Below are 15,416 nucleotides of genomic sequence, written 5' to 3'. Positions count from 1 at the left end.
TATCTCGTATTAGAGCTTACAGAACATGTCAAGAATGCACTTCTGAGTTCAAAGAAGACCTTTATTGTTGTTAATTCTTCCCCACCCACAAGTTCTTGAGGGACGAATTATTAGATTTCAAGCACAAAAGTAGTCACAGCATTAAAACAAAATATATCTCATTTGCAATGTACACAGCAGGTCATATATATATATGATATTGATAAGATATTGAATGCAAAGCAAAACAAATACTTCACCGTGTGAGAAACTGTTTACAGCTTCATCTTTCTGGGGTCTGCAAGTTGATGACTCTGGTCAACTGCGAGAAAGAGATTATCTACCCACACAGGAGACTGGCAACTGGCGCCAAGTTCCAGCCTGAAGTCCAGCAGATTTCAATCTAATTCTCTGAAGCCCCGAGCCATCCGTTACAAAAGCGTGCCCCCTCCTCTCAGACCTGGGAAAACTACGCAAGCCTTTGGAGACTGGCCAGATCTCCTAGACTCCTCCTCTTCCCAAGCCTGAGCAGGAAGGAAAACACCAAATGTACCCTCTCTTATCAGGTCTAGTCTGGTGTGAGAAAAACAGTTTGGTTCATCTTGTGGAAAAAACACAGCTTGGAAAAATACAGCTTGGATTCTCAACTGCAATGTCTAACTCCACGTTAAAGGCAATAGGCAGCTAACCTAAATATCAAATATAATGTCTAATGTCATGTTAAAGCCAATAGGCAGCTAAGCTGAATACAAAATGTAATATATAATATCATGTCAAAGCCAATAGGCAGCTGAGCTGAATACAAAATGCAATGTCTAATATCATGTCAAAGCCAATAGGCAGAATACAGAATGTAATGGCTAATGCAATGTCAAAGCCAATAGGCGGCTAAACTGGATACAGAAAGTAATGGCTAATGCCATGTCAAAGCCAATAGGCGGCTAGGCTGAACAAAACATATAATGTGCTACTGGTGAACATTAAGCAACTAATATGCGCAGTGGTGAAACACAGTCATTGGTCAAACAAAACTAATAGCATCACAAGTGGTAACCTACTTATTATGCCAGAGTGTAATCGAACATTACACAACACAGTGGTACTAACCTCAGTACTAATGATAGTTTTATTCTGGGTGTCAAACGACTAGTGCTGGAGCTGTGGCAATACTCTCTTTCAGTTCACTACATTTTCTCACTCTAATAGCACCAATTAAATGTCTCCTTCAGCATATTTTTATGCATGCATTTAGTCTTGTCTGCAAACATTGAAATAAACTGAGAATAATATTCCATAATCCCAAATAATCATCGCAATTGTTCCTTGCTCTTTGTGATGAAGGAGATTCTTCAGTAGGCATGACTCATTTTTATCCAACTAGTGACCACGGTACTCGACCCAGTGCACACCAATTCTACATTTTTTTCTTCTTAATTGTTAATCCACTGTTCTGAAGTACCTCTTAGACCGAATTAAAGGCCCTACTTTGGCCCTGATTACGTGTGTAGGTGCTATTTGGCACACCTGTTAAATAACACTACCATGGGTTACATTATTTATCCAGTGCAATAAATAGCACCTATTACAAGATTATAGGTACTAACATGCACATTTTGGTGTTTAATATACCAAAATCTCCATGATAAGGTAAAAACTATGTGCTTTTCTTCTGTTAAATGTGGGGAGGTGTGACCTGCCGAAATCTTTACTTGCCTTGAGCTTAATGCATCTGATCATTATTGGATGCGTTAAATACCCTTACACGTAATTCCCAACTGTGTATAAAGAGTGCTTTACACACTGCTCGTAATACACCGTCCACATCATAATCAGGCTCTGTGTCTCAAAGGTCTCTTCAAATACCATTATGTAATTCTGGAAGTATGTAACGTTGAACTTATTCTTAAAATGTTGGTCCATGGCTCCTTGAATTACAATCCAAGCCAAGGGTTTCTAAAATGGCATGTTTGTACCTACATGCCACTTTAAGAATGATGAAAGAAGTCAACAGCCTGAAAATCTGAGTGAATAGATATTTGATGGTATGCTGACGACAAGTCTAAGGTGTGGTAAATCCTCACATCCTTTTTTTTTGTCATCAGCAGCTCCCCAGTGTTCGAGAGAGGATGTCTATCCACCCAGATTGCTGAGTTCAAACCATCCAAATCGACTCCGAAACAAATCTCACTGCTAGATTTTGTTTCCTAGTATCAAAGAGTCCAACCATTCCAGTGCTTCGGTTTCTTCAGTCGTGTCCTCTGTACCTAACCTTTTGTAATTCTTTACGCCAAGGTTGTTTCATAACCAATGAACCACCTCCAACTTTGTGTGTCTTGGGTATCACACCACTCTTAAGGATGACTTTGTGCACGTGCCCCTTAAGCAAACACAAATCCTTTCTGAATGCTGCAGGAACTGAATCCTGCAGGTAACATCTCCTCACAGCCTTTACCCTGCAAAGTATTTACCTTCACCTTTCCGCCCAACACTTGGTCTGTATGGACTGGATAACGATTAATAAATACATTCCTTTGTTTGAGGGCCATCTCAACAAACAAGAAACATCCTTGGCAATGTATACCTTAGACTGAATTGTACTCCTTGAATTCAAGTGATGTTTCCTTGTATACCAGCAAATCAATGGACTAGTTCCCAGATTGTGCTAAATTTACATCAAGAGGATTTAAAACTTTGTAAATTTGGCAGTGTGTTCTTTGCCGATCAGCATAAACCGAGCACCTGAATCTACCATCACTTGCACTTACTCATCCTCATTCTTAATGGAACAAAATAGATTGTCTCGATCAACATTTGCCACTTTGCTTATTAGAAAAATGAATTCTTCTGTTACTTTATCTCCTTGCTCTTCCACTACATTATTTACTGAACGTCTAGACCTTCCCTGAAAATATTTTGATCTGCCTCTAAAATCTCTGGAGAAATGTCATTTTAGTTTACACCTCCTGCATTTGTCACTGTAGGACAGTTTTCGTTACTGGCAAGGATACCTCTCAAACTACAGTTGTAGTAATGTGAACTTTCTTTGTCATCTTGGGCAGTACTGTTCACATATATCAGCTGTTTATGCGTCTTCGGGCTCCTCTTGAACTTAGTTCTTTGTATTGCAGCATTTCTTTCTGCTTTGGTAGTTGACCTCTTGTTCAGGCCTTTGGTGGTACTTTCTGCTCCTTGTACCATGTCAGTTGCTCTTTGCGATGTTAAGTTCTTCTTGTTTAGTAGTTTTTCTTGTACCTTCTTGCTGTAGGCCATCTTCACCAACTGATCTTGCAACATTTCATTCAAGAAAGATTTAGAATTGGAGCTGCCAATAGTCTCAGGGCAGCTAAATAATTTTCTACAGATAGACACAGACGTTGTCCTCTTTAAACATTTACATCTCACCACCACATCATTTTTTCATCTACCAAAGTTTGCATCCAGTTTCCTTACTGCAGTATCATATCCATCTAAAACTACTTCTTCCTCTTCAGGAAGTGGCTGAGGATGTTTTACTATGCTTAGTCCTCCAATGCCTAAACAATGTTTTAGCATTGTTAATTTCCTAGATGCAGTAAATCTGTTCCCTCCAATGCCTCAGCATATGCCTCAGAATCCTCCTTTCTGTCTTCCCAAATGAATAATGGTTTACCTGGAGTGCTTAAGAATGCATATGGTGCAACTATTCCTTCCGTAGTAAATTGATGATAATGACTTGTAACTCATTAATGAAGTTTAGCAGAAAATGCAGAGGCTATACAGTACCCGGTTAATATTTATATAATTTAAAATGTATTTTCTTTTTATAAGCCAAGCATTCTTCTTTGTGTAGTGTTTTTAATTGTCATTGGTACTTCGTTCAGATGTGTTTCTGGCTGCCCCATAGGCTGACTCGTCCATCGCTTCTCTAGAAGACTTTGGTGCCACTAAGTTCACTTTGTACGCAGCCCTAAATATCCTTTTGTTTTTGAGGTACTAAGAAGCAGAAGCTGTGAAGGCCCACAGGTGATGACAGCTCTACACTAAGGACGTTCATGCACTGCTCACTAATGAGTCATTAGGCACATGCACGATACTGAATATTTATATCTGTTAAGTTTCGTTAGAGAAAAATAAAACTCAACAGACCAGTGCTGATATTTGTAACACAGATGTGCGGTGGTAGATATGGTCTGCTGTTAGTTTAAAATTATTTTCAGTTTTGATTTCTGGCTACCCTTAAAACTCTAGATGCAGGAAGTACAGACTGTTATTGTTATCATTTGGACACTCCCCTACCATTGGGAGTTCACTGCTCGTCCCAATGAATAGAAGAAGAGGACTTCCAAAATGCAGTAGAAGCACTTTATTCAGATCAAACCAACAGGAGAGAAGTCACCAGCCAAATGCTCCCAAACAAAACACACTTAGACTACGATTCTGTTCTAAGAATGGATAAGGCTATCCGTGCTCTTCATTGAGAGGAGAGTAAGATGCCACAGACTACTTGTAGCTATGTATATATGGAGAAATTATGGGTCTTTGTGTATTCTTATGAGGAGGCCTTGCAAAATATATTTTGTTGAAACGTGTCCCATCTATGGAGCCCTTTTTCATTGCCCCAAGTATGCAGTTGAAAGTTTGCATGTCTGAAAAGCATCCCTGCTTTGACTCATCCACAACCTCATTTTACCACTATGATCTCCCTAATCACAGAGACTCCTCCCACCTCCATCTCTCTTTATACTCCTCTCAAACCTTATCCTGCTACTATGATCTCCCAAATAACACTTTCTGGACTCTTCCCTCATGTATCCCTCCATTATCCTATTCACTCTAGCTAACCAACTCGCATGTCTACTGCTCAGTTTAACTCTTATTTCCCTACTATACTAATCCTTTTTAGGGTCCGGAGTAGCGTGCTAGTCACTGAAAAGCAATGTGACGCCTCAACAGAGATACTAAGCGCTGTATAAATACAATTCGTTTACTATACTTAACTTCACATGTATGTACCTTGACACTGGATACATTACTCATGTTCCTCTCTATTCCTCTTTTGCATACAGATGCCCACTTCCCTTCAGTAATTAATCAGTTATGTTTCAATTCTTAAGCTTGCCACACTATTAAAGGACTGTCTGGAGTGTAGCATTATATTAGTATGTAGTCTGCACACCTGTGCATGCCCATTAGATCAAGGTACCACTGTTTTTGGGTAATAGCTTTTCCTACCACCACCAAATCTGGTTGTCATAGACATTCCTCTTTGTGAATTTTCTTGTATTGATTTTTGATTTTCAAGCTGAATGTAATTTGTTTTTCCCCGGAACTGAAGTGGGATTTCATTTCCGTAGATTGGACAAAGATTTTTTAACTTATATTTCTACACCATTTTGACCAAGATTTCACTTTGCTGCAGTTTCAGGCCTAGTATTGCTCCTCTTAGATAGACGTGTGTTGTAGACATGGAGCTGAAGTGAATATGTAAACTGTTGAAAAATTTGTAGAATGCACCTGTTAACTTTCTTATATAGGGTCACACATTACGCTTTATTTTTCAGAGGATTCCGGTAAGGAAACTGAAACTTGACATGTGCATTTGTTTGTCCTTGTGGAAATTCTATGTTCTAGTTTGAATTGTTTTGGTAGTAAAACACCATTCACAGTGCTGAATGACCGCATTTAAACTGTTGGCATGCGAGTATCTTGAAGCACCATTATCAGTGACAGTGAAGCAATATGTTCTAACCCTATTCTGGTTTTCTCACTTAGGATTTCTTTCCTGGTTTCGAAATGGTTTGCTCGCCACTGGAATTGGGGTGATTTCTTTTGTTCAGAGTGATGTGGGCCAAGAAGCCGCTTATGGCAAGTATTTTTCAAAATCTCTTTAATGAAGATGGTTTGAAGAAATTAATATTTTCTATTTGCAGTAGTAAGGCGAGACGTAATACCAGTGAAATAAAATAACGGTTTAAGTACACAACTTTGACCAGCACCTCCAATCACCGTGCAAATTCAGTATGTTATTTTTCATGTTTATTGTAACACCACATACTCCTATGTAGTCTTTGCTATTCTTATTTCTTGAGCTTTAATATTTTGTGGCTCTTTGCTATGACGTATTCAAAATTATATATATTTTTTATATAGTATTAGAGATTGGCATATGAACGAGGTATTGCTTTTTGCTTTTGCGCTGTATTGTTGTATTAACTTTCTAAAGGCGTGTTCAGCAGCTGCTGATGCAGTGGTTTTCCCATGTTACATCCTTGTGGCCATTAGGAGTACGTACATACAGGTGTAGTCTCTTCTGTTCCGTGTGGACTAATTTGATTATCGAAGTAATAGAAACATCTTTTGTAAATCAAACATTTGGTTTACAGCATGAGCTGCTGTAGATCACATGCTTTCTGATTCCTGTCATCTACATGAATATTGTGAGTTGTTTTTGTTGGAAGTAGAGGTTTTGAGGTGACTTGTGATCCCTCAACAAAACCTGAAATACACAAGCACAAAGGCGCCACCTTATATTGTTATTTTTTTCCCTGGACCATCATGGTACATAAGACAACAATTTGACTCCAGGCACTGAATTTATTTCCCACACGAAATGAGGATACCCTTACAATAGTCAGCCACTTCAGAATTGACTGTACCAGAATATTCATAGGCCAGGTCGTATTTGAATGATTCACATTTGGGTTAATGGTGTTTGGGGTTTATGGAGCGAACACCCTCCCAGTTCTGCACCAAATGGAACAGCAGGTTCCCATAGGGAGACCAGCATGTGGTTTGCAACCTTTGCCCATCAATGGACCCTCATGGATTGAACTGATCAGCCTACCTGACCTTTAAAAACAAAAGCCAATCCATTGCTGGAGGGGAACTTTGGTGACTGCTTTATAGAATGCAGCACAGGGTCTCTCATGAATCACTGATTGTGTTTAGCATCAAGGGAACATGTTCAGTTAGAAAAATGAAGGCCCATCCTCTTTTCTAGAAGAGCCAAGGGGAGAGGGAGTACACACTATCCATTCTCAAAGGACTCAGATTTTGTAGGTGATCCACCTTCACACAATGAAGCCAGCACATAGGACATAGACTGCATCTAGGATTCCACCATCCACACCAGCTAAGGCTCTTTCCTTGGGGTTCATCCTTGGGTAGACCCTTCCCTCCACAGCAAACATTTGCTTCAAGAAAACCCTGGTTCGATCCCCGAGCTGCTGCACAAAAACCATTGACAGTCTCGATCACCTACTCTTCCTGAGCCATCTAGGTTCCAAAAAAACTCTGTGCTCCGACGCAGCCTTGAAGCCAGCCTCTTGAGTCTCAAAACTGAGACAACAGCTTGGCACTGAGATACTGCCACTGCATCCTCTGAATTAAAGTAGAATTTGAAAATGGCTTGGACACCCACCATGCCCACACCTTCAGATTAACACAGAGAGCAACCTGATATCAGTCAAAGGAAAGTATTCATTGGTGCTGTGACAGGGCACATTCTGTCAAGTCCCCCACTAAAGGCACCATCTGGGGTTACACACCTAAAGAAGTGGAAGCTGACATTGCAGGAGGCAATAGCAGAGAAAGTTAGATCTCTCCCTAATCCTAAAAAAGTACAGACCAAAAGGCAATCACCCACTACTTATTACACTGTTACCTGTGCAGTAGCACTCACAGCCACAATCAAGCCACACAGGATTGGGCTCCTAGCTTTCCATGAATCTGCAGGACCTTTATGAGGCTACCTCCCACAGACTATGGGAGACGACCCTTGGAATGACTACAGCGTACATCTCCAGGAGGACCCATCTTTGGGGCCCTACCAGGTACTGGCCTTCTCCACCAGATGACGCCATGCAGTCGTCCAAAGAGCAGTTAACCAACATAAAGTCAAACTACACGTGATAGAAGAAGAGCACTTCTTGATCAAGGTGATGTTAAACTGCATACGTGGTTCAGTTCTTCGCCGATGCCCAAAAGCATGACCAGTTGCTTGGTAGATAACTTTGAAGAACTAGTTAAAACAAGTATTGTCACTCCAAGAGGGGATTAAAAATACAAAGTGGTACCTATTGAAGGACATACAGGCAGGAGAGAAGAGGGCTTTTACCCAGGGGCACGGAGGATGTCCCTTCTCCAGATAAAGAAAGCTGGAGTACTTGCATTGCCCTAAAAGGAGTGGTCGTGGGTGTGGCCACTGACGGTGCACTGCCAACTAATGGGTATCTTATCGGGGAAACAAAATGGAGCTGCTGATCAAATACCTACTAGAGGGATTCAGCAAAAGAGGAGGAGAAGTGAAATTTGTTAGACAGATACGGAGTAGTGGCAACTGACAATGTCTCAAGACAGACCAACTCTAGTGTGATGGAGCAGAGACATGTATAGTTGTAATCTTGGGCTGTAAATTACAACACACCTTCTCAGTGTCTCTTTTGATAAAAAATGTCTTCTTAGGCCTCGGGTGGATTCTGTGGTGGAAAAATATATACACACCCAAGGAAATTGAGGCATTTTAGACACAAGTGGTTTTGGGTTTCATTGCAAGAGGCAGGAGAAAAATCCTCGGCCACACTGCATTGCTCTGGCTATCAACAGCAGCAGTTCATTCAGGAAGGATGAACTTCAAAGACCTACTGTACAGGAGGCCTCTGAGTCCACAGCTACAGTTAATGCAGGACCTCAACGTAGGGCGTCAAAACTGTGACCATCCTCAGATTGCCCCAGTTATTCAACGCCTGTTAGGAAGAATAAGGTTAGCTTATGGTTTGGGATGCCATAACAAGTGGGTCCTGACCCTTGTCGCATATGCTTACTGCTTGGAATTCCATACCACGCCATCAAATATACCTCTTCGCTGTCATAGCATCAATTGGGAACATTCAAGGGTGCAAGAAGGATTGGCAGCATTATTCAAGATGGGACTAATAGAACCAGTTTCACCACATTAAAGGGCTCAAGACTTATACAAGAACTATGCATCTTGACCTCTGACCACTAACCATTACTCTGTGTCAGAGCTTTTATAGTGACAACTCATCAAGCTCAACAGGTGTTCACAAAATGTGTGGCAGTAGCTGCAGTGCACCTTCATACCAATGCAATTAATGTCTTTACACACCTGAATGACTGGATAGAATGTAGTGCTTCACTCGCTTTGCCAGCCATCTCTCTGTTTAACAAATTGGGCTTTACAATAAATCTGAAAAAACTGGACCACTCCGCTCAACCCCAACACATGCAAACTCTCTTTGGAGAGCCATACTGAGACAATAATGGCCTACCCCAACAATGGGTATGATTGTATTGCAAAGCCTGCCTCCTCTATAGCAGATGTTGCATCATCTGGCATTAAGAAAGATCATGAATTGCTGGGTAGTGTGGTGACTTGCATGGCAATAGTTCCGATTGCCATCTTGCACTTGAATCCACTTCAAAAGTGTCTGTCCAGGCATTACTCAAAGGTGACTGACTGGTCAGTTGGAGGATTTAGTGCTGTTGGAGCCCAGTGTTCAGCACAAACAAAGTGCGGAACAAGTAGGACTTGTTACTGGGTAGGTCGTTCTTTGATCCCATCTGCAAGAGGCTATTGCTGTAGAAGCCTCCTTTACTGCACACTCGGGTCACCCCAGAATTCAGAGCCAATGGTCTCTGCAACAAAGGATAAAATTCAGCATTCTGGAACTGATAACCGTACATTTGGTGCTTTTGAGGCTTCAAAATGATTATTCACAACAAGATGGTGCTCATCTGTGCAGACAACATGGCCACTGTGTATTTCAATCATAAGTGACGGGGCACACTTTCAGTCCAGCAGTTGCACTTAGTACAAAAACTCTAGCATGGAGGATTCAACATTCAAGTCTTTCTCCTAGAGGAGCATCTCTCTGAACTATACAGTGACTTTGCGGAGCTGCTCAGCAAGACGCAGCAACACAAATGAATATGAGATGGGTGCCCAAGTACTTCATCAGTACTTATGCTGCTGGGGGGCACCTACAATCAAAATCTCACCTCTGGTTACCAGCACCAACTGTTGATGGACAAAGGGTTTATGGATGAACTGGTCTGAGAAATTTGTCTAAGATGGTTGTCCACTGCCCATGCCCATGATCGTAGGGGTCGGCTGTGCCATCCACAGCTCAGTTAATTGAATTTTATGATATGGTGCCTCAAGTCTTGGAGTGCTGGTACCTTTTAAGTGCCACAAGAATGCATGGGCATTCCTAAAGTAGCTTGTAAACCTACAACGGCTTGCGATACGGCAAAATGAAAAATATTTGCTCAATATTGTATTGGGCTTAACAAGCAGCCCATGCAAGCTTGTGTACAAGACATCATCTATTGCTTCTGTCAGCAAAAGCAGATCTAGTGTGCACCTCTGTTATAGTTAATTTAGAAGCTGTAACCGCAAAAAGGCAACCCCTGGCTAACTTTAAAAATTCAAGTAGTTAAAGCATTCATGGAGGCTATAATAGTTATCTTCTAACAGCAACACCCATACCTTCGATAAAAGTTCAGTGTACTCTTTGCTGTGCTCATGGGGCCACCTTGGGAGATGCCCCACTCTTGTGCATTACAATTCCTGTTACAAAGTGGCTTTTCTCATCAATCACTTACTAACGTAGACTTAGTGAGCTACCAGCCCTAACCGAGGAAGACTTTTTCATCCAGGTGCAAAAAGATTGGGTTATTTTTAGGAACAACCTGTGTTTTCTGCCTAAGATAGTGTCTTAAATGCATGTTAACCATGGCCATTGACTTAAGTGATTCTGTGGCTGCCGCAGCACTTTTTGCTTAATTTTAGGTATGCTGCATTTGCCACATAATCTCTCATCTTCTGCATAATTTTCAAAATTTTACAAAAAAATCTTTTTGATCTCAAATGGATCAAAATGTTTTAAAACCGTTTGATCCATTTGATCCACATGTTGCCGCATAGCTCCAGGGTCTTTTTCAGTGAAGCAGTGAGTCTAGGTGCTGATAGCTGAATTTAGGCTTTAAACGAAGTGAAACATTTGCAAATAAAGTGTTTAACATCTGTAAAAATGTCAACATAGTAAAGTAATTGCAACACATAATTTGCCTTTTCCTTGCAGCATAATTTAAGCAACCCAGCCACTTATTTTCGTCTTCCCCTGCACCTTAATTCTAGTGGTCCTTAAGTTAACAAAACCGTTGACTTCTGAATATTCGCTCTTCAATCACAATAAGTTGCAGAAAGGGCCTTGCATAATTTAGACACCAAAAGAGCCCTTGTGTAGAAAACGTATATGGCCTGAGGCAGCACACACAAAGTTGAGGTAATGTGAAGGAAATGGATATAATTTGGCCTGGAGAGTAAATTATGTGATTGCCCGGACCGCCACAGGGACATTAATAGCACTGTATTTATATTATTTGCCAAAAGAAGAGCAACTGTATTTGTTGTTGTTTCCCTTTTCTGCACTGGAAATAAATGCCAATAAAAATGTTTCTATTAAAAAAAAAAAAAAAAAAAAAAAAAAAAGCCCTTGTGTACTACCCTGGTGTTACAACATCCAATAAGAAAACGGAACAACTATTTGTTAAATTTGCTAAGTTTCATAAACACCTGTTTCTAAGGGGCTCACAAGATAGTCATGTGCATTCAAGTGCGATATGCTACACCTAAATGCACGCTGCAGGCTGCGCCAATGGCACATTCCACTAGCAAGAAGGGAGCCACTCCCACAGTCGACAGCTAACACTTTCACACAACCTGCGTGGACATTAATACCTATCAGTAGGCATCGGCTTGGGCATACTGTCTTGATATGTTCCAAACATCTTTCACTAGTGCTTGCAGACCACCACTTTACGGAGATGGGCACTTCTTTTCAGTTCATGCAAAGCATATGATCTGCACCAGCACATGCAGCAAAAGGAAATTGTTACGAGTAACAATCAGTTTGCATCTTAATGCTGTATATTCACATGCGTCCTCCTCCCTCCCTGGATGAGAGCCTTTAGTGCGATGTTTGAAATAGTACACCGGTGCACACACACTGTCCTGCTTGGCACCACTGCATATGTTTTCTCTCACCCTAATGGGGGAAACATAATCTAAAGTGGAGTCTTTGTGCTGATGAATTGTGCGTTTCGGGAGGTATATCAAGTCACCTTGAATCCGAAAGCAGCTTCCGAAATGGACACCCAACTGTAGGCAGCATGAGTTTATAAAGTATGTGAATCAAAAGCACTACAAAAAAAAAAATAACACCTTTACTTATTGTCATTTTGTGGTGGTAGATCGTAGACATTTTCATTTTTTTAATTCTGTATAATTGACATGCAAAAGAAAGATTAAGCAAACTCATAAGCTGCACACTCCGTTGTGCAATCTTCCTCAGTAAATATTTCCAGTACCAACACCCCTCGCATCCACAAACGAGAACATGCATTTATTATATTTCATTGTTAGAATCAATACCTGCCTTCAGTTCAACCATTTGGTTATCTGCTGTTTGTTGATTGATTTCACATATCTTTAACACTGAATTTGAGTTAATAACTTATATTCTATTTAATTGACTCAACTTCTGTCTGATCTAGTGAGACACAAAATGCGTACCTCACTTTCATAAAACCATACTCAACTTAATTAACTATAACTTTAATAGCTATATCCAGTGAACAATATTTATATCCCTACTTTATTCTTTTTTTTCCTCAATGTCTGCTAAGCCCTATAAAGCTGAATTGGCTGGAGGAGTAACCGGAAGTTTGGGTGGAATGTGAAGTAATCCTTTTGATATACACATTCTGTGTAGTAATTCTGCATAGTGTTGCTTAGCAAGCTATACAGTGAAGTCGTTGAGCTCTTTTCCTTAAACTCTTTAAAAATACTCACTCCCGACCCCTTCTTGGGGTCTCAGTAAAGTGTAAATTACCCAATTGGCATTAGTTTGGTTTCCGTACTGCAGACATTGGGGAAGGCCTGAAACCTTATAGCATGTTTGAAAAGGAGTTTCAAGGCACTGGTTAATGTATCTTTATGGTGACTTTTTTTTCTTCTTCTTCAGGATTCTTCATTCTTGGTGGAGTTTGTGTCTCATATGGAAGTGCTTCCTACCTTGCCAATCTCATCATGCTACGCCGGACCATGATGCTTTCTGTCTCTGCAGCAATGCTGAGCGGAGCTGCTGTGTTATCTTTGGGGCTATTTTGGGTCTGTGCCATCTCCCTATATATCGGACGCTTAGAGGTGGAGATAGTGCGGGAGGACACCTGTGAAGATTGCAGAGACAAGAAAGATAATGGAAGACCCGACAAATAGAGCTTTTAATAAGACATTGCAGCATATGAAAGTTTCCTTTATCGCTGTGTTTTTGGCAAAGGTTGTGGATTTATTCCACTGTAAATACTCCTCTCTGCTTTACAGAAGATCATTGTGGACTTGGGCTTTACAGGGCAGGTTACTTGACTGTAAATAGTAGCCGACGTGCATTTTGAATGTTGCTGTTTATTTATTTGAATGTTGTCCCAAACAGCAGGTTGAATGATTAAACAATCATCTTCAACAGAAACCAAAATCTTTGTCATTACATTACTTGTGGTTTCCATCATCTTCTAAACTCTTGAGAAACAAAATCAGAACGTAACATAGGGACGTTGGTAGCACCTGAGGGATTTCTGTGGTGATACAAATGTCTCTTGAAGAACAGCTTTTCTCTCTCCAGTCCACCTCTCTCTCCCCAACCCATAACTTTCTAAGGAGCCGTTTCTAAGCTTTCATCCATTGCCAGGTGTCTTCATATAAGAAACATTTGGAACAGGAGCTTTAAACACCCCACCTGATAAGTACTGCTTCCCTTACAATTCATTGAAAACTATTAATCTTAAAAAAAATAATAATCTGTTTTACTTGTAACTTTTTAGAGGTTCTTGGTAGTGCATGGTGTTTCTTTAGGAGTCACATGGCTCCCATATATAGTTTCAGTTCTTTATTTTTTAGTTTTATAAAACCCTTCAGTTCACCTTTTAGTTACTTAAGAGCGAATTGTTTGACAATCCAATTTACTTCAGAGGGGCTGTACGGTAGGTAAAAGTCCAACTGGATATGGCATTAGCTCAGTGCCCCTCATTTCTGGTCCTTGGGCACTGAAGTTCTGCTGAAAGTGAATTTGAAAACTCTAGTTTTCAGGTTTTTCCTTAATTGCCTATATCTTGGTTCAGCTGTCAGATATAGGGCCTGGGTGTTCCACATTATTATGTTGTATACCCGTAGGGTTCTACCTACATTTCCTAGTCTTTGGAATGTTGGTTGGTTTATTCAACATGCAGTTGGGGGGAGTGTAGCTTCTTATCTTGTGCTTAATGAGGGGCTGGAGTTTGTAGGCATCTTGTCCTTTTCTCAGAAGGGTTTGTGAGCTTTGTAGAAGATTTAAAATTCACTGGAAGACACTTCAGGGCTCTGGATCTGGTCTGCTGAGAAAAAAGGGTCCTATGTGTAGTTTACGGTAACACTTTGCTTTGCAGACTTGTGACAAACATGAGATTTCCTTCCCAAAGCTAATGTTTATCGTAACTCTTCAATTGTTTGAGTATTGCCATACAGTGGATCCTGTTTCTGGAGAGGAAAAAAGCTCAGTCCGCCCTGCTGTATTCTTTGTGTTTGGGCAGTGGACGCATTCTGTATGCTTCTTGAATATTGATTAGCAGCTATGTTGCTTTTTATTTAAATGTAAGAGAGGGTTTTGTTAGACCTTCACATTCTGCATGTAAGTAGTTTGATGTACCATAAATGCATTTGTACTGGGAATTTAACCTATGTTTGAATTACACGCAGTTGGCTTAACAAATGAAAAGAAACTTGTTCTTCAAAGATTCATTTTTTTTTATTACACAGTTTGTTCCTGGCTCATCTTTCTTGATTATTTTGTGCAGTTTCTCCAGCAAGACCATGTTTTATATTTTGTTTTTTATGTCGTGCCTGAGACAGTGCATGCTCTGTCTCTTGTGAATTTTTTATTTTTTAGCTTACAGGAGACTTAGAGCCCACCCATTGCTCAACACTGATTGGCTTCATCGTCCTTTTCATTTGCTTGCTTTACTTTGGTCAGTGTGTGCCGGATTCACTTTCTTTGTGTTTGTCCCTCCTGAGTAGCTTGGCCCATGGACCTTTTGGCACATAGTATTCTTCCACTACTTGTGTGTGTGCTCTCAGAGGTACTTTTTAGGTCAAGCCTACTAGTCAACGCATTCACTGTTTGTTCTCATTTCAATGTTTGCCACAGTATGCCTTACAACACAGAGGGGCATCAAGCCAGCACATATGGTTGGCTTTCCTTGTCACTCTCACTTGCTTGCTTCTTATTCATGTGACGCTTATCATTATTGTGTTTGTCCCCCTCATAGAGCATTGCTTCGTTAAAATATCTTTGATTGATTGCCATCCTTCCTTCCTCTGCCTGCTTTTCAAAACTACTTTT

The 15,416-nt window shown here is 40.5% G+C and overlaps 1 protein-coding gene across 1 annotated transcript in view; it reads left to right on the top strand.

Annotated features, from left to right (window-relative positions):
* Positions 1 to 14,844, top strand: part of TMEM160 (transmembrane protein 160) — a 40,024-nt gene extending 25,180 nt beyond the window's left edge. Inside the window, exons 2-3 of the mRNA XM_069207655.1 lie at positions 5,731 to 5,823; positions 13,008 to 14,844. Of these exons, the coding sequence (XP_069063756.1) occupies positions 5,731 to 5,823; positions 13,008 to 13,261 (347 nt within the window). The 3' untranslated portion in view covers positions 13,262 to 14,844. The remainder of the gene's footprint in view (positions 1 to 5,730; positions 5,824 to 13,007) is intronic.
* Positions 14,845 to 15,416: the final 572 nt, after the last annotated feature.

This window comes from Pleurodeles waltl, chromosome 9 (genome assembly GCF_031143425.1).
Source record: "Pleurodeles waltl isolate 20211129_DDA chromosome 9, aPleWal1.hap1.20221129, whole genome shotgun sequence".
In the NCBI taxonomy this organism is placed as follows: domain Eukaryota; kingdom Metazoa; phylum Chordata; class Amphibia; order Caudata; family Salamandridae; genus Pleurodeles; species Pleurodeles waltl.
The sequence above is the reverse complement of the archived record's forward strand: the minus strand, read 5'-3'. Positions and strand labels throughout refer to the sequence as shown.